Below are 27,597 nucleotides of genomic sequence, written 5' to 3'. Positions count from 1 at the left end.
CATGCATCCACCCACCACCCCCATCCACACCTTCATCCCTATACCTCCCATCCATCCACCCCCATCATCCCTCCAGCCCGTCCATCCCTCACCATCCACGCCTATACACCCCCCTCCATCCACATGCCCCACCCCAACACACCTCCATCCATCCACCCACCACCTCCATCCACACCTTCATCCCTATACCTCCCATCCCTCCAGCCCCATCATCCCTCCAGCCCGTCCATCCCTCACCATCCACTCCTATACACCCCCATCCATCCACTCACCAGCCCATCCACACCCCATCTCTACACACACCCCATCCCTCCCTCCACCCCATACACCCCCGCGCATCCATCTACATCCCTCCACCCTCAGCCCTATACCCCCCATCCACCCACCCCCACACTATGGACCGAAACCCTCACTCTACCCCCCCCCCCGTAAGCATCCCAATGCTTTGTACTGCACCCCACTCCGGGTCCCGCGCTGCCCTACGCCCAGGGGAGCCAGTGGGATAGGCCGGGGACATGGAGCCCCGCGGGCGCAGGGGGAGGAGAAACCGGGGGGGGGGGCTCCAGCCCCCCATCATCCCCGCGGGGCGCGCCGCCTGCGCCTTTAAGAGGCGGGGGGAGGGGTGGCCCCAGCCCAGCCCCGCTCGCTCCCTGACGTCGGTTCCTTCCCTTTCTCTCGCTGTTTTGCAGCCGCCCCGGCCAGGCGGGGACCCCGCTCGCTCGCCCCGATGGTTTCGCGCTGCCCGGTCAGGGCCGTTCCCGGCAGCCGCCGCCTGGCGTGAGCCTGCGGCTGGTGAGCGCCCGGAGCAGGAGCGGGATGGCCGGAGCCCGCGGCTGGCTCTAGGGGCTCGGGTCCTATTGCACCCGCCGCCCCCCGCCCGAGTCTCCAGCATCCCCCCAGCGGGCGGCGCCCCGGAGCCGCGGGGGGTGCGGCCGCCCCTGGCCTTTGTGCGCGGGCGAGGGGCGCACGGAGCGGGGCTCCCCGGGGTGGGACCCACCGGCGCTGCAGCCCATCCCTCCTCCTAGGCCATGAGCGCCCCCTTCTAGCCGCGGAGCCGCGCGGGTCCCCCCCGGCCAGCCCCCGCGCCCGGCGCCCGGGGAAGATGTCTTCGCGCACCGCCCTGGCGTCTGGCAACGAGCGGAACTCGGACGCGGTGAGTCCCGGGGCCCTTTGTCCCCCGCGCCCTGCGCTGCCCCTGCCCCTGCCCCTGGCTGGAGCCAGGCCCCGCGGGTGGGGCGGGCGGCGCACAATGGACGGAGCCGCCGGGCAGCGCCAGGGATCGATTCGCCTCCCACCCCCTGGCCCGAGCTTGGCTCGCTGGGGAGCCGGGTGGGGCCGGGGCCGCCCCTGCGCTGGGCTGGCCGGGGCGGGGGCAGATCGTGTGTGCCAGGGAGCGAGGCGGGCTGGGAACATCTCCCCAGCCCTCGATGCAGAGAGCCGGTGGTGGAGGGGCGCCCCAGCTGCGCCCACATGCAGCATGGTGCTTCTGCAAAGGCTCAGCTGGTGGGCCCTTGCAGGGAGGGCGAGCCCAGCATTGGGGCCATTCCCCCAGCCTCGCTGGCTCCCACCCAGCCCACAACTGGGAGCGAACAGAGGTGTGGGTCCGGGAGCCTGCCTCAGCTGAAGGGAGTTATGCTGGGCTGGGGGTGTGGGGACCTGGCAGCGTCTGCATCCTGGGTGGGCTGCTAAGGTCAACAATGACATTTGCCTCGGTGAAGGGGCATGTGGTGTCTCCGTGGGAAGGGAGGGGGGCTACCACATGAGGTGGGGGTGAGGACTGTGCATTGGCTTGGCCTGGGCCTTAGCCTGCTGCAGCAGGGACAGGCCAGGAGGCCTTTGTCGGGTTGGGGGGATGTGGAAGCAGTGAAGGAGGTTGTGGTTTGGGCCTGAATGTCCCTCTGCGGTGTGGAGCTAGAGGAGAAGGGGAGCGACCTCCTAGGGCACGGTGAGACCTGCGGACCATCAACCACACGCGTGCACACACATGAACACTCACCACCCCTCCCTGACACATACACCAAGGCGCATGCCGCACACTGGGAGCTGCAGAGCCCCAGCCTCACCCGCTCCTCACACTTGCAGATACAACCCTACACTGGAGTCTTCCTAGGAGCCAGGCGGGCCCTGCCCATGGACTCCCATGTCCCCCGCCTTGCACCCTGCCTGGGATGAGGAGAATCCGCTCGCCCCGGCGTTCCTGCTGGCACAGTGACATTGCTCCCAGATCCGTTGTGTGTCCTTGCCATGGACTCTCCAGAGCCGCTCTGCCCTGCACTGGCTGTTCCTTGCAGGGAAAAGTAGTTTCTTAGCAACTAACGTGGCATTTCCTGGCGCCGCAGGGGTGAGGGCCCCCCTCTCTGCCTTGCTCCCTCCCTGACCTAACACACCAGTCTTAGGCACAAGGTGGCAAATGCGAAGTTTCCCTTGGAATTGCCCATGTGCTTGGCCTGGGTATCACCAGGATCTCTGAGCAGGGCAGCTTCGTGACATGGGAGCCCCAGGGGAAGGCGCCTGGGGTAGCCTCCTCCCGGATGAGATGAGCCATGTCCCTCCCCCTGCCAGCCTGGGCCAAGCCATCTGTCTGTGGAGGCTGGTGCTCTGCTCCCACCATGGCCTCTGCTGGATGCTCCCAGCATGCACTTGGCCTGATGTGGGATGCAGATACCCTGGAGCGCGAGTCAATGAGCCTCTCTCCTCTCCTCGCCTGCGTGGCTCCAATGCTCCTGCTGCTGCGTGTGACATTGGGCAGCCCTCTCCAAGCCTGGCCTATTGGGAGCCTGATCTCCTGCCGGCCCCTTCTCCTGGCCCCTGTGCAGTGGGACAGTTCAGTCCTGACAACAGCCCAGCGTGCACTGAGACCCAGACATGCCAGGGCACCCATTCCCTCCCCCTGTGGCTGCCAGAGATCGAGGTGGACAGCAAAGCCAGCGTGGGCCCCGTGCTGCTGTCAGCCCTCTTCTCTGGGGAGATGGCCCTTGGGCCCCACTAGTCAAAGAGCTGGGTAATTAGCTTAGCCCCATTGCACCCAGCAAAGGGCAGTGAAGTGGCTCTCTTGCATGGGGGAAACTGAGGCACAGAAGGGCAGTGACTCGGTCACCCAGTGAGTCAGACAGAGCTGGGGATAGGAGTCCTGACACTCTGTCTCCCCCTGCTGTACCCCACTAGCCCCCACTCTCCTCCTAGAGCCAGGGATCGAACTCAGGAGTCTTGACTCCTCCGAGTCCCAGCCACCAGACTCCACTGCCAGCAGGACTCCTGGGTTCTGTTTCCAGCTCTGTGACCTCCCACCTCCACCCCACTACTCTTGCAGAGCTGGGGCTAGAACTCAGGAGTCTTGGCTCCCTGCCCTCCCCCCCAAAAAAAGCTTTGACTGCATCCTTTATTCCTGGGTTGGGCCATCTTGCATCACTAGTAAACTGGCGCTGAGTGAGCAGGAGTCCCTAAATCCCTTCCCCCACCAGTGATCCCGCCTGCCTCCCAGTCCCTGATGGAGCAGCTCATCCTGCTTTGGGGAAGTGGCTTTCTGAGATTGCAACAACCTCTGTCATTTCCCTTCTCCTCCCCCCCGGTCCACTGCCCAGCCAGGGCACGGGTGTCAGGGCAGTGAGAGGGTTTGCTCCAGGGAATACCCTTGCCTTTCCCCCTCTGAGTACACAGGCCTGCTGGAAATCCAGCTGTGTGGCCCAAGGACTCCAAACCCACTGCCTTGGTGACCCAAGGCCCTGTGCTCCCCTCCTGGGAGTGGTGGGGGCTGGTGCTGCAGGGGCCTCCCCAGGGAGACTCGCTGCTGCTGTTGGCCAGGCATCAACCCAGAGTGCTGGGCTCCCTCCACCCCACTGAAGGCTTGGGGGTCAGCACCATGCAGCATCCAGCTCCACCCTGGGGGCTAAGCAAGCCCCCGCTCAGGCTTCGGAAGTGCCCTGTCCTGAAGAGCTCTCAGAAGAGGGATTTCCTAGCCCCCGGGGCAGGCCCTGCCCCATTGGTGCCCGGTCTTTCCTCCCCCTTCTCCTTTTGGTCCCATTCCCCCAGTCATAGAAATTTCAGGCTGGAAGGGACCTCGAGAAGTCATCAACTCCAGCCCCTGCAATGAGGCTGGACCAAGTCACTCTAGACCACCCCGCCAGGGCTTTGTCCCTCCCATGGTGGAGATTTCCACCCGCTCTCTACACAACCTAGCCCAGAGCTTAACTCTCCTTCCATAGTAGGAAGATTTGGCCTAATCTTGAACCTAGAGCCCCTTTGCTGCAGCGTAAGCCTGTTACTTGTCCTGTCTTCCCTGGAGCCCTCCCCAGGGCTGAGCAGAGCGGGACAATTACTTCTTGTGTCTTACCTATGTCACTCCCGGTAATGCACCCAGAATGAGATTGCCCTTTCTGCAACTGCATCCCACTGTTGACTCGTATTCAGTTTATGATCCACTAGAATCCGAATCCTGTCCAGCAGCTCTGCCACCTAGCCAGCTAGTCCCCACTTTGTACTTGTATCAGAGGGTAGCCGTGTTAGTCTGGATCTGTAAAAGCAGCAAAGAATCCTGTGGCACCTTATAGACTAACAGACGTTTTGGAGCATGAGCTTTCGTGGGTGAATACCCACTTCCTCAGATGCATGCATCTGAGGAAGTGGGTATTCACCCACGAAAGCTCATGCTCCAAAACGTCTGTTAGTCTATAAGGTGCCACAGGATTCTTTGCTACTTTGTACTTGGGCGTTTGATTTTTTTTCCTTCCTACAGAAAGTATTTTGCAATTGTCTTTAATAAATGTCAGAATTCAGACCAATTCTCCAATTTGTCAAGGTTGCTTTGAATTCTGATCCTGGCCGTCCACGCGCTTCCTGCCCTCCTAGCTGGGTGGCCTCTAGAGTTTATAGCCATTTGCTCCATACCATTATCCAAGTCATCCCTGAAAATATTGACTGACCTTGTGGGACCCCACTACCCAGCTGGACCATGAGCATGCTCTCTGTATTTGGTCTTTCAGCCAGTTTTGCACCCACCAGACAGTAATTTCATTCTAGACCACCGTGCCCAGGACGTGGTTCTCAACCTGTGGTCCACGGAGCCCCGCAGGCTGTGCCTAAGATCTGCACTTCCATTTGAAATCTTTTAGTGGTATGCAAATGCCAAGAGGTTGAAAACCACTGGCTTATGAGACTGTCCCATACGCCTCACTCAAATGTCACTTCTGCTGTAGAGAAGGAGACTAGGTTGGCTTAGAGGTCTCCCTTCCAAGCTGTGAGCCCATCCCAGCCTGCTTAGCTCGAGCACAGGAGTGACTCTTCGCCTGAGGTGCCAGGCTCACCTGGCTGCTGCCAGAATGGGCATGGTGATGGAATGGCCTGCAGTGCCTATCTGGAGAGCGACCCAGCAAGGCCATGGCATCCCTTGCACCCTTGCAGGGGGTGATCTGGGCCCCAAAGGCCTTCCCAAGCAGTCTCTGTCCCGGTCAAAGGGAGAGGAAGCTGCTGTGGGATGCCGTGGGCTTGGTGCCCCTTGCTGCCATCTTGCCCCCATGGGGGCAGTGGAGTGGGCAAAGCGCAAACCCCATTCATTCCTGCCTAGGGGGCCATGCCCTCTCTGGGACGTGCTGCCACTCCACACTCGGCCTCTGCACTGTTGACATGATGCCTGGCACAGCCCTATGGCCTCGGCTGCCCTTGTGGTGGGATGCAGGTCACTGCACAGCAATTCCAGTGCATTATGTATGGACTCAGGCCACCTGGGGTGCTGGGCTCCCCCTCCCTCTGCCTGAGAGGTTGTGGTTGGCATCCCAGAATGCACTGCTGCCTGCCTCCCATGCGTCACTGCCCCTCTGCGCCCCCGCCAAGGGTCAGGGACGGGGCCCGGAGCCCTTGCTCCCATCGCCCTCCTGCTGGGCTCCAGGTCCCACAAGTGGGTGCAGCCGGTGCACCCTAGGGACTGGCTGGGTGATGCTGCTGCCAAGAGTTGTTTCTGCAGTTCACGCCACCAGTGAAATGGAGCAGGGCGTCTGTCTAGTTCCCAGTGTGGTTTTCTGACCCTGTCACCGATGGGTTTGGTACCGCTGGGCATCTCTGCCTTAACTGGCCTGGCAGACTGAAGGCCTCCGGAGAGCTGTGTGGCTGGGGAAGCCAGGGTAGGGATAGCAGGGAGCTATGGGAAGGGATTAATGGGTACTGGCAGTGCTGAGGGTGGGGTGGATTCCAAGGCTGGGAGAGTAAGGGGCTGCAGGTCAGGTTTGAGGGGCATTGGCAAAGCTGGGGGCGGGGAGGGGGATGGATTCCTGGCCTGTGGTAGCAGGGGGCTGCGGGTCAGGTTGAGGGGCATAAGGGGAGCTGTGGGACTCAAGGGTCCAGGTCTGGGGTCCCGGGGGCTACAGGAGATTGTTCAGGCCAGCCAGGAGGTTCCTGAGTGGCTGCTGTGGGTTGTGGGGTTGGGATGCTGTCAGGTCAGAGCAGGGCCCGAGGCCAAACTCTTCAGGAAATAGCCAGTGAGTGAGGGGCTGTTTGTGGGGTGGGCATGAGGAGCTTGGGGCCCTGCCTTCAGAAGGGCTGTGGGGCTCCCAGAAACGGAGCCACCGAAGTCTGTTAACACTTCTACAAATCTTGGCCTGAGGCTCTGTGGCTGGGCCCTGGCCCATGAGCACCCCCTGCTGGAGGCCTGGGGTGGGACCAGCCCCGGTGGTGCAGCGGAGGTGGTCAGAGTGCGAGGGCCACGTTGCTGCGCCCGAGGGGAAGTGCTGCCTCTGAGAACAGCAAAGCCTGTGGGGCACAGCACAGTGTGCCCTCTGAGCCCCACCCGCCTGGGTCAATCCCCCAGCTCCCTGGGGCGGTGGGAGCAGGCCACGCCCTTCTATGGGCCCTGCCCCTGCTCATCTGCTCCCCAGACTCTGGGCTCCTCCTGTCATTGGCAAGGCCCCTGTCTTTCCTGTTTAAAGAGCTGGCACCCCATTGCAATGTCTGCGCCTGGCACCCCCTCCCTCCCAGCTGTGCACTGCCCCCCCCTCGCCCCGCTCCCATTTGCTTTTGGACCATGTCAGCCAGCAGGCCCTAACTAGCAGGGCCTGGAGCCCAGGGGCAGGGGAGGGCACTGTGTTTACACGTGTTCGCTGCTCTCTCCCGCCTGGTTAAATACCACCTGGGCCGTGCTAGTCAGGGCACGCTGCCTGACGCCACCTGACAGGGCACCACTGCCCCAGCCTTGGCAGCTGGGAAGGCCCCACGTGTGGCTGGGAAACACGTGCTGCTGTTGAAAGCCAGGTGACCTCCCCAGCCCCGGGGCAGTGGCGTTTCAGAAGAGGTGCCCAAAGGCAATGGGCTGCACGGGACTGCGGGGACCGGCGTAGCTACACCTAAGTCGGGGGTCCCATGCTGCCACCACACCGCCCAGGGAAAGAAGCTATTCTACAATGCTCAGGGCTGGTCCAGCCAGACACGCCTGCCTCTGTACGCCTGGCACAGTGGGCAGGTGGCAGGCCAGAGTGGGGTGACCTGCTGCCGGCGCGCGTTTGTTGGTGCTAGCGTTTGCAGCTCCTGCTGCTTCGGTGCTGCCTGGGACGGCTGCTCCCTGTCCTAGAACATGGGTGGAAGGGATGGGTTAGATCGGCATCAGCCCAGCTCGGCTCGCGGCTTGGCTCACTGGGCCCCAGCCAGATGCTCTGCACATGGGCCGTGTTGGCGTCTGAGCTGCCGGATCCAAGGCCAATGGTCCAGCAGCCTCCCGTCTCCTTATCCCATCCCGAGCCGACCTGCCGGGCCAGGGTTCTCTTCTCTGCAGCCTAGCTGGGGCCTGACTCGCCGGCACTCAGTGATGCCCTTGGCTGGGCCGAAAGTCGGCACACTGCTTCCTCCCCCACCCCATGGCTTCTGCGGCAGGGCACGTTACGGCTGCGCTGTGCATGGGCCCGTCCTCGGGGCGAGTCGAGCTCTGTGCTCAAAGCCGGCACTCGACCCACTGGTTCCGCACAGCGCGCACAGCATGACCTCCCTGCACACTGGGTGAACTCGGAGAAGTGCCGCTAAATCCGTTAATTAGCTTGTGAGTTTAAATTAATTTTGAAAGGGGCCTTTTAGGAAGCTTCGCCCCTGGGATCTGGTAGAGTGTGCAGATACGGAGCGACAGCTCGGGCGCCCCTGGTCGAGAGAGCTTGTGGGAGCCTGGGCTGGGGGAAAGCGGGGTCTTTTATAGTCATTTCTCCTCCTGCAGGGGGGAGGTGTTTCCCTGGGGAGAGCTGCCCTCTCTCACAGTCCTCGCTTGTCCTCGGCTGCGTGGCTGGTTTGGGGAGGGCTGCTCTCACCTGCTGGTCTGATGGGAGTGAGAAAGCGGGAGTGGAGGTGGCATCAGCAATCAGTGGAGCTTACATGAGATGCCAGGGCTCTGGCCCTGTTGGCAGGCTCCTGCCCGGCATCCCTGCAGAGCAGCAGTTAAGAGGGCTCCCCCCAGCCCCTAACACGAGGGGGGTTAAGTCTGACCTGGACCCCGAATGTCTTCAGTGCCTTGGCTAGGGGCAGCTGCAGCGTCCTGGGATGCAGGTGACCCCTAGGACTGGTCCAGCTTTGGGCCCGAACGCCCACCAAGCAGGCCTCTGTCTGGGGCTGCTGGGGAGGGGAGGCTTTCCTCAGAGGCACAGTGGATATTGGATGCCGAATCCAGGCTAGCAGGCCCCAGCTCTGGCTGGCAAGATGGCGGGGTGCTTGCCGAGCTAGCCAGGAGGCTGGTGTAGAGCGAGGCAGCTGGGGTGGGCAGGGGGGATTGGGTTACCCTCCCTGGGCAGGGCAGTGGTGCTGCCTTCTTTGGAAGGAGCCAAGGTAATACATCCTCAGGAGAGCCGAACAACTGATCTCTGAGCTGCTGCAGAGTCATTTGGGGAGGGTTGTCCCGCTGGCTTTGTCATGGGGGGTTCGATGGCACCAATGCTGGGATGGGGACCCTGAAATACTGCCTCTGCTTTGGGGAGTTGGCATCTGTGGCCAGGGCCATCTGGGGGGGCAAGTAGGGGCAATTTGCCCTGGGACCCCCAGGGGCCCTGCGAGCCCTGGCTGAGAATCCCTTCCCTGGCTAGAGGCGCCTTTTTAATTTTTACTCACCCGGTGGCGGTCCTGGTCTTCGGCAGCACTTTGGCGGCGGGTCCTTCACTCGCTCCAGGTCTTCGGCCGCACTTCAGTGGTGGGTCCTTCAGTGCTGCCGAAGACGCGGAGCAAGTGAAGGACACGCCTCCGCCAAAGTCCCGGAGCGCGGCCCGGTGAGTACAAGCACCGCAGCAGGTGGCGCCTTTTTTATGTCCATGACCCCGCTATGCCCCAGGCCCCCGAATCCTCTGGGCGGCCCTGTCTGCGGTGCCAGGATGGGGGGTTGCTCTCTCTGGGATGGGGGAGGTTGTTCCTGTGGCGCTGGCTCTGGGATGGGGGGGTGGGGAATGCCGAGATTGGCAGGATTTACATGGTGCTGGCTCTGGGATGGAGGGGGCGCTGGGATGGGGAGGGTTCCTGTGGCACTGGCTCTGGGATGGGAGCAGTTCCCGTGGCACTGGCTCTGGGATGGAGGGGGCGCTGGGGTGGGGAGGGTTCCCGTGGCACTGGCTCTGGAATGCGGGGGTTATGCTGGGATGGGAAGGGTTCCTGTGGCACTGGCTCTGGGATGGGAGCAGTTCCCGTGGCACTGGCTCTGGGATGGAGGGGGCGCTGGGATGGGGAGGGTTCCTGTGGCACTGGCTCTGGGATGGGAGCAGTTCCCGTGGCACTGGCTCTGGGATGGAGGGGGCGCTGGGGTGGGGAGGGTTCCCGTGGCACTGGCTCTGGAATGCGGGGGTTGTGCTGGGATGGGAAGGGTTCCTGTGGCGCTGGTTCTGGGATGGGAGGGGTTCCTGTGGCACTGGCTCTGGGATGGGTGGGGGGGGGTGTGCCGGGATGGGAGGGGTTCCTGCGGCACTGGCTCTGGGATTGGGGGGGCACCGGGATGAGAGGGGTTCATGTAGTGCTGGCTCTGATGGTGGGGGCCACCGGGATGGGAGGGGTTCCTGCGACGCTGGCTCCAGGACGGGGGGGGGGCCCTGCAGCTTTGGGATGGGGTGTACCAGCTCTCTTAGTATCGCCACCCCTGTATGCAAGAGCCGTGCCCGGCGGCTGTGTCCTTCCCTTGCTGTGCCAGGCAGGAAGCCGCTGGGGCTGGAGGCTTCTGTTTACCCATCAGAGGGTGGCAGTGCAGGCAAACTCCCTCCCCCGCTGCCTGTTGGCCCTGGGGTCCAGCTCCATGCTAGCCTTGGGGCATGGGGCTGCAGGGAAGGAGGCAGTGCTGGCGGTGAGGCCAGAGTTCCTGGGGATGGAGGGCAGGCCAGAGCCCCGCCCTGCTGCTCTGCCCCTCTTCCGGTGGCCTGTCGTCGTCTGCATGCTGCATGGCAGCCCCGGGCTTTGCTGGGCTGTTGCTCACTCTTGTCTCAGCATGTCCAGGCCTAGCCAGCTGCTGAGTGCAAAGCACCCAGGCTGCTGCCAATGCTGTCAGCTCTCTTTGGGGGGGACAACGCTGGCTGCAGGCTTCATCCGGGTTCCTGGCAAACTTGGGCCCTGATGAGGCCCAGCTCCCAAGGCTGGTTGGGGCATCAGCACAGAGGCCAGCCCATTTCATGGCACCGAGGCAGCAGACAGCAGTAACTCGTTCTGTGGCCGTGCCACCGGCCACCATGGTGACTCACAACGAGCCCAGGTCTGGCACAGCCATGCTCTTTGCACACCACTCGCCTGGCTGAATCACAGGCTGGGACTGGAGGTGGCTGGCCCCTGCTCACTTGGGGTTGGCTGGTTGGCATCAGTGCCCCCTGCTAGCATGGGCTCTCCTGGCTCCACGGGGCTGGCCTCAGACCCACACCCCCATGAGCTTTGCGCTTCAGAGCTGGAGCTACGTCTGCATGAAGTGGCCCTTGACTCAGTAGCTCCTCCTGCTCCTAGGCAGGAATGGTCTCTCCTGGAGATGGATGGATGGAAAGAGTATGATCCTTCTGCCCAGCCTCTGAACTGCTCCACAAACCCATAAACTTTATTGCCAGAAGGGATTATCATGTTCTTCTTGGAGTGCTTGTCCCTATCTGTATTCCCTGGAGGGTTATACGCAAGCACCATGTACCCGGAGCCAGAGAATTTGGAAGTAGTAGCATCCATTGGTCTGTGCATGCACCCATGCTCTGCCTCATGGTTTCATCCGAGGTGATAAAGGGTGGGGCAGACCGGCCACGCCCTCAGTTCCATCTCACCGCTGTGTGGTCCGGGTTGGAACCTTCCCTCTTGTCTCTCACTTAGAAAAAAAGAAGACTTTTTGGTTTTTTTCTTTTTTCGTGCATAGTTAATTTGTTGTTTTGATTGTAGTTTTAGTATTAATAGTCATTTTAGGATTTTAAGGACTTTGGGATGCCATTTGTGCCGGTCCCGCCCTGCTCCCCCAAGCACCCAGGCCTGGGTACTGAGTTATGCAGAAGACACAGGGATTCAAGGTCTGCACCTCCTGCCTGTCTCATTCCCAGTCAGGGCAGTGCTGCCTTGTCACTTACTGCTTGTCAGAAGCCCACATTGCTTCCAGGTGCTGTATCCGCCTCTCCTTCCCAAGCCGTACCCAGGCAGATCGGGCTCTCTACCTCAAGAACCACCTTATGGAGGTTGCCATGAGGCTGTAGTTGGGCCCAGGCCTGGGATTTCCCCCCTCAAGTTCATCAGGCTGAGAAACCCAGGAGTGCACCTCCTGCCACGGAGACCCAGTCTGGTTCCACTCATACCAGTGCTATGGACCCATGCTGGGGCCTAGTCGTGAGGCTGGGAAGCATGCACATAAGGATGGCAGGGAATGTCCAGGCCCAAGAAAGAATGCGCCTTTCATGAATTCAAGCCACGGAGAAGCGGCTTGTTCCAAGGCTCACAAGCATGACAAGAAGTCACACAGCGTGTCAGATCCACCAGTTCTATCCACCAAGCCACATACGCCTTCCAGGTCGGCACCCGCAAGTCAAGGGAACCTTTGGTTCCAAGACAGTGCTCTGTTCGGGCTCTGGTTCTGACTGGGCCATGTACTGCCGATGCCGGGGAGGCTAGAGTCAGAGCCTGCTTTGGAGGAGGCGAGATCTCCACATCTTCCACTTCAGCTGATGCCTGGGGAGGTACTCTCTCGTACCCTGGACTTACCTCCTTTGGGATGTGTTTCCCCTGTGGCTCATACAGTTCCGCCGGTACCACCATCCAACTTCTCAGCATTGGAGGATTCGGATAGAGGGCAGGGTGTCACGGAGTCACCGGGCGATGCTCTGGAACTGCTCCCCACCAAGCCAGGCAGGACTTTGGGGAGCCTCCTCTCCCTTGGAGCAGACTTGTTCAGGGCAAGAAGCTCACACGTCTTCACCTCCTGGGTCTCTCCTTGGAGCATTCAGTGTCCTCTGCCCCTCCGTGCGCTTCCCACAGCGAGTCCACCCCAGCGGGGTCCTGGGGAAGCCACCGGGTCCTGCACCCCCACTTTGCAGTCAGACGTGACTCTCAGCCAGCCAGTAACACAGAGGTTTATTAGATGACAGGAACAGGGTCTAAAACAGAGCTTGTAGATACAGCGAACCGGACCCCTCGGCTGGGTCCATTCTGGGGGGCAGTGAGCCAGACCCCCAGGTCTGCCCTCCACCCTTGACCCCAGCCAGCTCCAGACTCACAACCCCTCCCAGCCCCTCCTCTCTGCTCAGCTCCTTTCCCGGGCCAGGAGGTCACCTGATCCCTTTGTCTCCAACACCTTCAGCTGGCACCTTTGCAGAGGAGGGGCCCAGGCCATCAGTTGCTAGGAGACAGTGTCAGGCATTTAGGTGCACTGGCCCTTTGCTCTGCCAGATACTTAAGAACTGCCATGGGGACACTGAGGCACCAACACAGTACTCAGAGAAAACATTAAGAACTTTCCCAGTTCGTCACATCTCTCCGCCCTTCGAGACCGAACTGAGCGAGGTCACTCCTGCCAGTGACCTGGGGAAGTTTGAACCCACCAACGTTCCCATGGATGCCCCAGCATCTCTCCCATTCCTTGGTGTGAGTTACACCAGGACAGTCCAGTCTCACGCCCTCCCTTAGGTCGGGTGTGCTTGATGGCACTTGCAGGCCGCAGGTGGGAAGGTTTATGCAGCCCACACCCTTTGCCACCCCAATACCCCTGGGGTTCAAGCTGGGATTGGGTCTTCTCCCAGCACTTAAGAGCCCCCATCTTGGCCTTGGCCAGCTCTGGGCTTGGGCAGCCGCTTCCCACTTTGTGGCCCAGACACAACACCTCTGCTGTCCCCCCTTACACTTTCCAGCTTTTAACGTCAGTTCCACCTCCTTGAGGCAGCCCAGCCCCCTCTTCACCTGGGACACCTGTTCCTCCCAGGTCTGGCTAAAGATGCACATGTTATCAGTGTCTGCCAGGGCCAAGTTCTCCATCTCCCTCTGCTTGTTTAGAATCTCCCCAGGCCTAGGCATGGGGTGGGCATCGGACACTGTGATGGCTTTAAGCTTCTGATAGCCCCCATAAAACCAGATCTTCCTGTCTCCCTTGGGGATCAGCCCCGTGGGTGAGGCCCATGGGCTGTAAAACGGCTGGATCCCATCTAAAGCCAGGATGTTCCTGACCTCTCTCTCCAGGATCTGGGTTGCTTTCCCAATGACTCTGAATGGGGAACACCTGATGGGGAGATTGGCTCCCACCTCAGGGAAGAGATCCCCCCGGGGGTCTTCCCCCTTCTCCATCCAATCCTCCCTCTTCAGGTCCAGGGGTCCCCTCACTCTCCTCCCATCCAGCAGCTCAAATGGGAAGAGCCCTGTGGATTCCTGGAGCACCACCAGCTGCCTCCCGATTCCCCCCAGTTCTACTTCCCCTTGGGGAGCCCATTCCCGGTACAGGAATCCCTCCTCCTGCAGGACTCTGTCCCTGCAGCCTTCCCCACGGAGGTTTGCAGCGCTGTGGCCAGCAATTTCCCTCAGCTTCTCCAAGGAGGGATCCTTTTGCAGCTCGGTCTGGGATTCAGCAGCTGGGGCAGGGAGTGGGACCTGCTCCCTCTTGCTGGCTGGGCCTGGGGTCACAGCCCCCCTGAGCCCTGTCCCTGGTAGCTCCCTCCCTGCTGTGTAATCACTTCCCAGCAGCACGTCTGGACCAGGCAAACCTGTTTGGCAGCTGACCTGCCCTGCCTGGGTATCCCCCCACTCAGTTGGGGTCTCAGCTCCCCCCATGCTCAGCACTGCCCTTGCAGTCCCAGTGGGGGCAGGCAGCGAGCTCTCTGCTCTGGTCACAGCATCAGAGCCAGCGTGAGCCCCCTCTCCGGTGTGCAGGGGGGTGGGGAGGATCTCTCCCTCCCATTCAGCCCCAGGGGGCTGGTTATAGGTAGGCAGGTATCCTGAGCCCAGCAGCCCCTCCCCCCTGCCAGCAAGGTTATTTGCATTTTCACTGACCATTTCCATCCTAGCCAATTGGTTCCCTGGATTTGAATTCAAACCCTCGGCCATTACAGGAGCGGGGCCTGGATCCTGTCCCATGGGGAGACAGTCACCCCCCAACAGGGCCTCCCAGCCGATATCCTGGAGAACCCCAACCACCAGCCAGCCCGACGCCTCCTGGGTCTGCACAGGGTTCTGGGCCATAGGCAGGGCGAGGGGCTTCACCCCAGGGAACTTCACCCAGGTCCCACAGTCCCTCAGCATCTGAGACTGCACCACCACAGTTCTCTCTGTCCCAGGGTCTCGCCCCTGCAGGCGTGTTTCCCCACTGACCCCTGGGCAGCCCCCTATGTCTCTCTGCTCCACCATCACCAGTCCACGCTGCTGCTGCTTCTCCTGCAGCTGTTCCTCGGGCTCTTGCTTTCTCTCACGGTCCTCTCGCTCTCTCGGGCTCTGCTCCCATCCCATCCGTCTCCAATCTCCTGATGAGGAACCCAATCGTGAAGACCCTCGTCTGATTGGGGACCAGACTCCCGGGGATGCCTGGCTGATGCTCCAGCTGCTCTCAGATCCTCTTGTAGCCCCATCTAGGCCAGGAATCTGCTCCTCAGAGCGGTGCTTCTCCTTCAACTGCACGATTAACTGTGCCTTGGTGAATTTCCCCATGCGTAACCCTCTCTTTGTGCACAGGATCACAATGTCCTTCTTAAGGAGATGGTGATAGGCCATCACTTCACCATTCCCAAGTGGCTCTGGACTCACAGGCCTGTGTGCTCTTGGCTCCCCCATGGTTTCCAGGAAGAACCCCTGGTGTGCCAGCCCTTCTCGTGATCACCACCTCTTTGCCAGGGTCGAGCTGCAGACTCCTCCGCCCCTGGGACTGCTCCTGCAATCCCTAGGGGAACCCTGCTACTGCAAAAATCCGTCTCTCTCCCAGGGTCGAGCGGCAAGCTCCTCCGCCCCTGAGACTGCTGGCTGCAGTCCTCAGGGGGACCCCGTTACTCCAACAGTCTTTCTCGCTGGTCACACACTCCCAGAGGTTAACCGCCCCCTGAAACCATCCCTCTCTGAGCCTTCAGCACGCCTGGTCCTCATTATCCCTCCTTTGTTTTACTGCTCCCCAGTCACTTACTGCAAGCAGCGCCATTCACGGGCCACTGCCACCAGTTGTCACGGAGTCACCGGGCGATGCTCTGGAACTGCTCCCCACCAAGCCAGGCAGGACTTTGGGGAGCCTCCTCTCCCTTGGAGCAGACTTGTTCAGGGCAAGAAGCTCACACGTCTTCACCTCCTGGGTCTCTCCTTGGAGCATTCAGTGTCCTCTGCCCCTCCGTGCGCTTCCCACAGCGAGCCCACCCCAGCGGGGTCCTGGGGAAGCCACCGGGTCCTGCACCCCCACTTTGCAGTCAGACGTGACTCTCAGCCAGCCAGTAACACAGAGGTTTATTAGATGACAGGAACAGGGTCTAAAACAGAGCTTGTAGATACAGCGAACCGGACCCCTCGGCTGGGTCCATTCTGGGGGGCAGTGAGCCAGACCCCCAGGTCTGCCCTCCACCCTTGACCCCAGCCAGCTCCAGACTCACAACCCCTCCCAACCCCTCCTCTCTGCTCAGCCCCTTTCCCGGGCCAGGAGGTCACCTGATCCCTTTGTCTCCAACACCTTCAGCTGGCACCTTTGCAGAGGAGGGGCCCAGGCCATCAGTTGCTAGGAGACAGAGTGTCAGGCATTTAGGTGCACTGGCCCTTTGCTCTGCCAGATACTTAAGAACTGCCATGGGGACACTGAGGCACCAACACAGTACTCAGAGAAAACATTAAGAACTTTCCCAGTTCGTCACACAGGGACTGCCCTCCCCTACCGTAGATACGAATATTCAAAGGCTCCACCAACTCAGTGGCAATACCCTCCGTTTCCCCAGCAAAGGAGCCGCTGGTACCCAGTTCCTTGGAGCCTTCTGCAACATCCGGCGGATCTGTCTCCTTGGCCATATTGGAGGTCATGGCCGCAGTATCCACCTCTGGAACCTTCCCATTCAGCAACCAGTCCCTAGTCTTTCCTCTCCAGCCAGGGGTGCTGGAACAATTTTTACAGCAGGGGTGCTGAGAGCCGCTGAACCAAACTGTAAACCCTGTATGTGATGATAACCCTCTGCACCCCTTGTTCCAGCACCCATGGCTCCAGCTATTATTGAGTAAGCGTTCGGAACCGGTGTTGGAGGATGAACCACTCAGCCCAGCTCCAACAGTACTGCTGGCACGGGAGTGGTTCCCTTCGTCATCTCCAGGCGCCGCTGTATCTTCGCTTCCCTCCTCACTCCCGGCTGACAATCAGTTCCAGGACCTGTTACGCAGAGTGTCTGAGGCTCTCCCCATTCCACCGGAGGAAGTACAGGACAAATAGCACCAGTTTCTTGACACCTTGCATGCCTTGGTACCAACCAGAGTGGCTCTACTGATCCGTGATGCCATTCTCCAACCAACCCGAACTGTCTGGCACACTCCAGCTGCTTGTGTTCCTACCCCCAAGGGGGCAGAGAAGAGGGACTGTGTACTGGTGAAGAGGTCTGAGTTTCTGTTTTCTCACCCCCCACCCAATTCCCTTGTGTACAAGCAGTGATGGAGCAGGCCAGGCAACACCCACGATCCCCTCGGCAGACAAGGAGGGTAAGTGGCTGGACCACTTGGGTCGCAAAGTCTTCTCGGCCAGCCTTCAGTTCCGGATTTCTGATTACCTGGCCCTATTTGCTGAATATGACTTTCTAACTTATGGCAATTTGGTGGACTTTGCAGACAAGCTTCCCCAGAAAGCCTGAAAATGGGCAGAAGACATCTTAGAGCAGTGGTTCTCAACCAGGGGTATGTATACCCCTGGGGGTACGCAGAGTTCTTTCATGGGGGTGTGTCAACTCATCTAGATATTTTGTATTTTGATGTCTGATTTTGTAAGCCAAGTAGTTTTCAGGTGAGGTGAAACTTGGCCTACACAAGACAAAGCAACCTCATGAAAGGGGGACAGTCACCTGGAAAGGTTGAGAACCACGGTCTTAGAGGAGAACAAACTCATTGGGAGAATGACATTCCAGACCTTGGTGGATGTAGCAGATGCCTCTTCGTGCACGGTGGCTATGGGGACGTCATGAGAAGGAGGAGTACCTCAGAGGATCTCCCTTTTGATGAATCTCCTCTCTTCAGCCAAAAACCTGACAATTCCCTCCACTCCCTCAAGGATTCCAGGGTCACGCTATCATCATTGGGTATTTACACACTAGCACCCAAGCACAAGTTCTGCCACCTGCCGCCGACCCAGTGATTCAGAACACCTCAGTTCTTCCATCAATTGCCTATGAGCCTCCTCACAAGCGACAGAGAACCCCGTGGTCCTGTTCTCCAGGTTACCCATCATAGCCTTCTGCATCTCATGCTCAGTCTTCGCAAAAGCGATATTTCAGAGTGCACCAAGAGAGCTGCCTCCCACCGTGCACCTGACCTACCCCATCTGGGGGGTGCCTAGCACTCTTTTAACCAGCTTGGCATGTGATAGCAATGGACAAGTGGGTCCTAGATGTCATTTGACGTGGCTGTACAATCGAGTTCATGATGCTACCTCACCCACGTCCCCCACGCTGGCCCCACCTCAGGGACAACTTTCATGGCAGTGTTCTCTCCCTAGAAGTGGACTCCCTACTGCAGAGGGGAGCAGTAGAACCTGTTCCGATGACTTACCAGGACGCAGGGTTCTAGTCCATGTATTTCCTCATACCCAAGAAGAATGGTGGATGGAAACTAATCTTGGACCTGCGTTTTCTCAATCAGTTCCTACAAGAGCTCAGGTTTCGTATGCTTACATTAGCAGCCATCATACCTTTGCTGGAAAAAGGCATGTGGTTTACAGCTCTCAGTATACAGCATGCCTATTTAGACCTCCATCCAACCCACAGAAGGTTCCTGAGGTTTGTGGTAGGCCATCAATGCTTCCAATCCAGGGTCTTGCCATTCGGACATAACCACTGCACCACGGGTTTTTGGGGTTTTTTTTGTAGTGGAGACCCACCTCCGATGTCAGGGGGTCCTTATATTCTCCTGTTTCAACGATAGGCTCCTAGCAGCAGGATGCAAAAGGAGGCTCGAGCCTCGACCTCCCTGCTACTCAGACTCTTCTCCTCCCTCAGGGTGAGTGTTAACATTGAAATATTGACTTTGGATCCCAAACAGTCACTGCAGAAGCCTACCTACCAAGAGCTGATTGCCAAGATGGTCACCAGCCTGTTACGGTCCAGACTTGCCTTTCCCTCCTTGCCCACACGGTAGCTTGCATGTCTGTCATCACCTTCGCTGACTCAAGCTATGACTCCAAAGGGTCTTTTCTCCCTCACTACATACTATGGACCTCCTATTGACACTTCCCCCTGAGGTACTCCTCTCCCTCCACTGGTGGACGGACCTGGGCCAGTCTGCCCTGGGAAACCCTTCCTTCCATCCTTCCCGAGCATGATGCTCATCATGGGTTCGCCAGATGGGGTGCCCACATGGGAGAACATGTGACACAGGGGAGTTGGGCTGCTTGGGAATCCAGGATGCTCATCAGCATCCTGGAGCTTCCGATGATGTGGAGAGAGTGCCATGTATTTCTCGCCTCCATTCACTCCCGTCATGTTCTTGTCATGTCAGAAGTGACATGTCACCACCATTTATTACATCAACAAAAAGGGACACGTGGGCGCCAGCGTTCCCCGTGGAAGCGGTTTGTCTATAGCATTGGTGCATCACCTACTAGATCCTGTTGTCAGCAGCCTATCTTCCCAGGGCTCAGAACATGATGGCAGACTCTCTGAGCACAAAATTCATGGCCAACCACAAATGGGCACTGCATGACACCATAGCCAGCGACATTTTCTCCCAGTGGGAGACTCCAACCAGGGACCTCTTTGCCTCCCACAGCAATGGCAGATGAACCCCGTATTGCTCCAGAGTGGGCCTCTGCACCCGTTCCCAAGGCAATGCCCTCATCCTCTGCTGGTTGGACCAGACCCCTTACAACTTTCCCACACAACCGCTCCTAACTCAGGTCCTTCACAGGATCAGGTGGGAGAGGGCCACAGTGATTATAATCACCCCATTTTGGCCTCACCAGTTGTGGTTTCCTGTGCTCCGCATGTCAGCGCATCACCCACTTCTATTGCCAATGTTCCAGGAGCTGCTCACACAACATAGAGGCAAGATCAGGCAACCCGATCCACAGATGCACCCCCAAAAGCTTGGTTTTCAAGTGGTTATCTTCGCTAGAATGGGACTGATTGTTGGCAGGGCAAGACATCCTCTCTAGTAGCAAGAAAGAGGCCACGAGGCTCCTATTGGGCCAAGTGGAAGTGTTTTCCCTCCAGGACCTGGTAGAGGGGTCTTGCCCCTGAGGACATGGATGTTCCCTTTCTTCTGGACTGCCCTCTATCCCTGAAGGGATCAGGACTCGTGCTTAATTCCATCAAGGTGCATGTAGCCGCTATCCGTGCCTGACTCCAACCACCAGAGTCCTCTTCGCCTCCCATGCCAACAGCAAAGGCACCCAGTACTCCCTGGGGAGGGGGGCGGGGTCGGCACCCGCTCCCAAAGCAATGCCCTAGTCATCCACTGGTCAGACCAGATCAATTATACCTTTTCTTCCCCACTGCTCCTGCCACATGTTCTAGGCAAGGACGGACAGGAGAGGGCCACAGTCATTCCGATCGCTCTGTTCTGGCCTCGCCGGTTCTGGTTTCTCTCCTTCTCTGCATGTCAGTGTGTCCCCCGCTTCCAATGCCAGTGTTCCCAGAGCTGCTTGCACAACATAGAGGCAGGATCAGGCATCCTGATCCACAGATGATCCCCCTAAACCTTGGTTTTCAGGTGGGCATCTTCGCTAGAATGGGACTGATTGTTGGCAGGGCAAGACATCCTCTCTAGTAGCAGGAAAGAGGCCACAAGGCTCCTATGGGGCCAAGTGGAAGCGTTTCCCCTCCAGGACCTGGTAGAGGGGTCTTGCCCTTGAGGACATGGACTTCTTCTGGTCTGCCCTCTGTCCCTGAAGGCATCAGGACTCGCGCTCAACTTCATCAAGGTGCATGTAACCGCTATCCATGCCTTCCATCCCCTGTGGAGGGGCACTCTGTCTTTATCCACCCCTTGACTAGCAGGTCTTGGAAATGCTTCCTTAGGACCTGTCCAACCAGCGCCCCCCAGTGGGATCTTGCCCTCGTCCTCTCACCCTCAGTGAAATCACGCTCTGAACCTCTGGCCTCCTGCACGCTCTCTCTCTCTCTCTCTCTCTCTCTCCTTTCCATGAAGGCCGCCTTTCCTGTGGTTATTTTTTCCATGAGACGGGTAGCCAAACTGGGGGTCATGATAGTGGATTCCACGTTCCATAAGGACAGGGTTTCTCTACATCTGCACCCCAAGTTTCTGCCAAAGGTTGTCTCCTGTTTTCATGTTAACCAACCCATGCGCTTACCTGCCTTCTTTCCGACGCTTCGCGCCTTGGAAGAGGAGCAACACCTTCACTCCCTCGACTATTCAGCAAGTCCCCTAGACTGTTTATGGCAATAGCTGACAGGATTAAGGAGCAAGCGATCTCCACACAGAGAATCTCTAAGTGGGTTTCGGTGCACATTACGCTCTGCTGTTGGTTGTCAGGACTGTCTTCGCCCTTTGGGGTACAAGCATCTCCTACAGCCATGTTTCATGACATGCCGCTTACAGATGTGTGGGGCAGCCCCCTGGAGCTCGGTATGAACCTTCTCAGTACACCTTGGTAGTGGAAGCCTTGTTCGGTGCTGCTCTCCGTTCCACAGTTCTGTCCTCTTCCTCACACCCTCCTCTTGACTGGGTGCTGCTTGTTAATCACCCTCAGGGGAACGCAATAGAGACCCTCACTTAAAGGAGGAGGAGGTTGCTTACCTGTAACTGGAGGTTCTTCAAGGTGTGTGGTCCCTATTTGAATTCCAGTCCCACCCTCCTCCTCCTCTGCTGCAGATCTGTGCTACTTGCAGTGGAGAGAAGGAACTGAGAGTGCAGTCAGTCCACCCTGCCCTTTAGCGCCTCAAACTAAACCACGAGGTGGAGCAAGGGCGCGTGTGTGGACTGACGGACACTACTGCTTCCAAAATCTCCGGCCCGGACACATGGCACATGTGTATAACCGTCACTGGAATACAGATAGGGACCACACATCTTGAAGAACCTCCAGTTACAGGTATGTAACCTCCTCTTCATCTATCTGGCCTCCTGCATATCGCTGGCCACAAAATCTCCCCAACCCACCCTGTAATAGACCCAGAATCTCTGGCTGAGTTACTGAAGTCCTCAAATCTTGATTTAAAGACTTCGAGTTACAGAGAATCCACCATTTACATTAGTTTAAACTATGCTGCAGAGGAAGATGGAAAACCCCCCAGGGTCTCTGCCAATCTGACCGGGGGGGAAATTCCTTCCCGACCCCCAAATACAATGATCAGTGGACCCTGAGCATGTTGGCAAGACCCATGAGCTAGACACCTGGGAAAGAATTCTCTGTAGTAACTCAGAGCCCTCCCCATCACATGCCCCATCTCTGGCCACTGGGGATATTTGCTACCAGCAGCCACCGATGGGCCACATGGCATTGTAGGCCATCTCACCATACCATCCCCTCCATGATCCTACCAAGCTCAGTCTTGAAGCCAGGTAGGATTTTTGTCCCGCACTGCTCCGCTTGGAAGGCTGCTCGGGAACTTCACTTCTCTGATGGTTAGAAACCTTCATCTAATTTCAAGCCTAAACTTGTTGATGGCCAGTTTGTATCCATTTGTTCTAGCGTCCACATTGGCCCTTAACTTAAATAACTCCTCTCCCTCCCTCCTTGTATTTATCACTCAGATGTGTTTATAGAGAGGAATCCTATCTCCCCTCAGCCTTTGTTTGGTTAGGCTAAACAAGCCAAGCTCCTTCAGCCTTCTCTTATAAGGTAGGTTTTCCATTCCTCGGATCATCCTAGTAGCCCTTCTCTGCATCTGTTCACGTTTGAATTCATCTTTCTTGAACATGGGAGACCAGAACTGCACAGAGTATTCCCGATAAGGTCTCATCAGTGCCTTGTATAATGGTACTAACACTTCCCTGTCTCTGCTGGAAATACCTCACCTGATGCATCCTAGGATTGTGTTAGCCTTTTTCACAGCCACATCATACATAGTCCTCCTGTGATTAACCAATACACCTAGGTCTTTCTCCTCCTCTGTCACTTCCAACTGATAAGTCCTCGACTTATAGCAAAAATTCTTGTTGTTAGTCCCTACGTACATGACCTTGCACTTTGCACTATTAAATATCATCCCATTTCTATTGCTCCAGTTTTCAATGTCATCAAGATCATCTTGTGTGATATTCTGCTCTTCCACTGTACTGGCAATACCTCCCTTCTGCCCTGAGCCCATGGCCCTGGGCACTGCCTCGGCTCTTGTCCCTGGGTCATAGAATCATAGGACTGGCAGAGACCTTGAGAGGTCTAGTCCGGTCCCCTGCACTTGTGTCAGCACTAAGTATTATCTAGACTATCCCTGACAGGTGTTGGTCTAACCTGCTCCTAAAAACCTCCAATGACTAAGCTTCCACAACCTCCCTAGGTAATTTATCCCAGTGCTTAACCACCCTGACAGGAAGCTTTCCTAAAGTCCGACCTAACCTGCCCATGCTGCAGTTTAAGACCATTGCTTGTCCTGTCCTCAGAAGTTAGAGAACAATTTTTCTCCCTCTTCCTTGTAACAGTCTTTTATGAGCTTGAAAACTGTTATCGTGTCCCCTCTTCTCCAGACTGAAAGAATTTGGTTTGTTCAATCTTCCTTCGTAGGTCATATTCTCTAGACCTTTCATCATTTTTGTTTCTCTGCCCTGTCCTGCCAGGGCAGGTGGGAAGGAGGTGAGGGCCAATGTTTGTGTCATGTAGTGGTCTGAAGCAGGGCTTTGGAGCGGAGCACGGAGCAACTCTGGAGCAGTGGAGCTGCAGGCTTTTGTCTGCAGAGCTGGAGCACAGCTCCAATGCCCTGGGGCCCTGAAATCTGTTGCTGCAGGATGAGCGCCAGCCATAGCACTGTGAGGCCATGCTACTGAGGTTCCAGATGCCAGGCTGGAAGGGAGAAGCCTGAGGCAGTGCTGGGACCATGATGCCCCCTGTGCCAACAGGTTGGGGCCTGTGGAGTTCAGACTGGGAGCCCCTGGGGAGCAGGATCCTATCACTGTCCAGGCCTGTGTTAGGGGAGGGCAGCCCACCCTGCCCGGCAGTGGGCCTAGCCATTGCGAGGCTGAGGGCCCATGGATGGCAGCTACAAGATGCTGGGCCTCTCACCTTGCCAGGCCTACGTGCTCTCTGGGCTGGGGCAGGGCCAGGGCTGGTACTACCCCAGGAGCCTCCTGCGATGCGGAGGGCTCTGTAGGAGCCAGGCCCTGCAGGTGAACGCCTGAGCCCGCTCTGCACTGCCCCTTCCTGCTGACCCCAACCCAGCCCGCAAGGGGGACACTCGCTCAGCTGGGGTTAGAACCAGATGCCGGGAGTACCTGGATCCCCCAAGCCCAGCAGGGGAGCGGGACCCTGGGGTCACATGCCAGGGAGCCTTGGGCTGGGAGCTACAGTGTACTGAGCCCGTGGCCAATGTGAGGCTGAGGTGGGCACAGACGAACACACACAGATAGACAAAGGTGTGCGCTTATGTTTACAAGGAGATCGCAGTGAGTGGCACAGAGTTGCAGCTGCCAGTCTCTCACATCCTCACCCAGGGAAACGGCTGGTGTGGATACAGCATTATCGTTGTGCCATGCCAAGTGCTACCCTCCTCCTTGCCTGCTGGCACCTTGCCTCTGCCCCTTAGCACCCCCAGCCAACTGGCCCATTACCCAACTCCCTCCCTCTGCCCCTGCTAACCAACACACTTTCTCTGCTCCCCACTCATCTGGCCCCTTATGCCAAGGGCTGCCCCAGACCTGAGAGCGCGGAGCCCATCTCTCCTACATTGTCAGTGCCCCCCTGCTGGGCCCAGATTGAGGGGAGAAGGGTGAGGACAGCCTGCGGGGATAGCAGCAGGAGAGACTGACGGGGGAACAAAGACAGGAGCCCAAGAGGAAGGGTGGAAGCAGAGGGGGTAGGGACAGACTAGGGGCACAGGGGCAGAAGGGTTTATAACTACTACAGCCCCTTCCCTTCCCTTCCCTAGCCTGCAATGGGACCCAGGAGTCCTGAGTCTCACCATTCCTCTGCTGTCAGCAAATAGTAGTGACACCCACTGGCAAGCGTGACTCTCATCTTCCTCTAAGGGCTGGTCCACATGGAGGATAACAGTCTCCTACTGCTACCAGTGACCCCATTAGCTCAAACAGTAGAACACCGTGTGGTGGATATAAAAGTCTCAGCCTGGCCTGTGACCCAGGAGGGTCTCAGTTCAGTTCCATAGGATGGGACTCAAGTTTTAATTTTGCCTTTATAAACACTTAGGAGATGCCCCACAGTAGGGTGGCCAGATGTCCCAATTTTTGGGTCTTTTTCTTATATGGGCTCCTATTACCTCCCACTCCCTGTCCCGATTTTTCACACTTGCTGTTTGGTCACCCTACCCCCCCCCCCCCCACATTCACTACAAGAAGATTGCTGTTGCAAAGTCAAACACTAGGAAACTCTGGATTTCCAGTTAGCCACATGTGACAGAAAAGGGAATTTTCTGGAATATTTGTATGAACCATGTGCATGGCAGTGACTTATTTGACTTGGTATAGCTGCCCTGTTGGTGCCGAAGGGTGAAAATGCTTGTGGGGCAGAGCAGGAGATATGAAGTGTTGGTGGTTAAGGACTGGCTGAAACGCACGGAGGATCCACAAAGACAGAGCATGTGAACTCAGCAAGGCTCTGCTGGAGGGCGACAATGGACTGAGGTCTCAGGTGACTGTGTTAAGAGCTGAGCTTACAGAGCCAGAGCTTAAATCTTACCTGGCACTTCAGCAAGCCAAGCTGGATCATAGAATATCAGGGTTGGATGGGACCTCAGGAGCTCATCTAGTCCAACCCCCTGCTCAAAGCAGGACCAATTCCCAACTCAATCATCCCAGCCAGGGCTTTGCCAAGCCTGACCTTAAAAACCTCTAAGGAAGGAGATTCCACCACCTCCCTAGGTAACCCGTTCCAGTGCTTCACCACCCTCCTAGTGAAATAATGTTTCCTAATATCTAACCTAGACCTCCCCCACTGCCACTTGAGACCATTGCTCCTTGTTCTACCATGAGATGAGGTCATATGTTTTAGTGGACCAACTTCTGGTGGTGAGAGAGAGAAGCTTTTGAGTGACACGGAGCTCTTCAGGGCTGGGAAAGGTTCTGAAGGTCACCACTAAATAAAAGGTGGACCAGATTGTTTGGCATAAGTAGTTAACACACATTCTATTGTAGCTCTGTGGTTCCCAGGATATTGTGTCTCTTCATGTTCTAAGAGACCATTAAGGTGATGTGGCCCATGTAGCCCTGTAGCCAGAGGATAAAAAAGGGGGGTTAGTGGGTTACAGATTGTTGAAATAAGCCATAAATCCATGGTCATAAAGACCATGATTTTAGTGTCTAGTAAATTATGAATTTAAGCTCCCAGGCTCATCTTTTGAAAGGGTTGTGCAGGTTTCCTGTGAGCACGAGGCCTGGGAGGTTACGTACAGAGTGATCATTCTGGGAAAAGTGTTCACCCACAGGTGATGTGCTGTTTGTTTTCTATCATTTTTCTGTGTGAGTTCATTTGAGAGCGCAGGGATTGTCTGGTTTCACTCGCATTATTATTATTGGGGCGTTTAGTGCACTGGATGAGGTGACACCATGTATTGTACTAGGCATGTCCAGGACCCATGGACCTTGTTTTGTGGAGTAGTGACCCCATCATAGCAGTTGAGCTATGGGTGCAGGTTTTATATCTGTTGTGGCAGAGTCTGGTGCCACTTTGAGTTGGTGTGTCCTGCTCTATGGGGAACCTGAGTGGACATCCCACAGTGGACAAAACCACACACTTGATCATTACCTTGCTTCAGCAGAAAAAAATGACTCTGCAATCAACAAACATCACATCCACCCCAACCTCTCCAGTGCTGAGAGGACAATATCAGGTAGCAATCAGATCAGCAGATAGAGTGAGGCCAACCGCCAGCTCTCTGACATCCAGGGCCCTCGAGAGCAGGTTCGGACCCTGGTGAAAAATTTTTTTCGGGCTCCCCAGCAAGGGCGGACCAGCTAAACGGGGCCGACGAAGCCGGGCCCTGGGCCCCCTTCCGGACTGCCGGGCCCCAGTAATTTGTACCGGCTTCCCCCTCTACCCTCCGTCGGTCCTGCTGACACCAACTGCTATAAAGTACTCAAAGAAGACCCCACACCACAATCCACCCAGGAATTTAAGGGTATCATCAAATCCTTCCCCAAACAACTCCAAGAGAAACTCAGACCTGCACAACTCGTAAAGCGTCGAGGGCCAAATTACTCCAAAGAAAACAGCTGAGGGCCGAACCCCCCCGGCCCTGCTGAACCCCCCCAGCCAAGCCCCCCTGAAACATAATACCCCCCGTGCTGCCCAGCCCCCCTGAAATACCACCCCCCCCAGCACCGCCCGCCCTGCAGAAACAAACCCTCCTTCCTCAGCGCTGCCCCACCGAAACAGCGGTATTGAACCTTGGTAATATGTTATAGTGAGCCCCTAAAGTAGTATAATTAAGGTAAAAGAAAAATGTCTTTTTGCTAGAAGTAGAATAAGATTGTCCCTCAACTTTGTAATCAGTTGCCCTGTTGAATGAATGAGGTGTGACTGAGGAGGGCGTGCCCAGACAGCTGCAACCCTTGGAGAGGGGATGGGAGCCAGATGCCATCAGTAGAACAGGTCAGCCACTGACTCCTCGCTCTCCTCCTCAGCCTACTCATCTCCCTGCTGCTGTCCACCCTCTCGCCTCCTCAGCCCCGCCACTGCCCCAGCTCACCTACTCAGCCCCTGCCACTGCCCGCCCACTCCCCTCCTCAGCCCCCCACCCCCCTGGCTCACCTACTCAGCCCCTGCTACTGCCCACCCACTCACCTCCTCAGCCCCCCACCCCACCCGGCTCACCTACTCACCTCCCCGCCACTGCCCGCCCACTCCCCTCCTCAACCCCCCACCCCCCCGGCTCACCTACTCACCTCCCCGCCACTGCCCGC

At 57.6% G+C, this 27,597-nt stretch overlaps 1 protein-coding gene across 2 annotated transcripts in view; it reads left to right on the top strand.

Annotated features, from left to right (window-relative positions):
- The first annotated feature begins 708 nt into the window (after window positions 1-708).
- Window positions 709-27,597, top strand: part of MARK4 (microtubule affinity regulating kinase 4) — a 59,504-nt gene continuing 32,615 nt past the window's right edge. For both annotated transcript variants that reach the window (XM_050927791.1, XM_050927792.1), the window contains exon 1: window positions 709-1,153. In XM_050927791.1, coding sequence (XP_050783748.1) covers window positions 1,103-1,153 — 51 coding nt within the window. In that variant the 5' untranslated portion in view covers window positions 709-1,102. The remainder of the gene's footprint in view (window positions 1,154-27,597) is intronic.

This window comes from Gopherus flavomarginatus, chromosome 18 (genome assembly GCF_025201925.1).
Source record: "Gopherus flavomarginatus isolate rGopFla2 chromosome 18, rGopFla2.mat.asm, whole genome shotgun sequence".
Classification (NCBI taxonomy): domain Eukaryota; kingdom Metazoa; phylum Chordata; order Testudines; family Testudinidae; genus Gopherus; species Gopherus flavomarginatus.
Note: the sequence above shows the minus strand (reverse complement) of the source record. Positions and strands in the feature narration are given on the sequence as shown.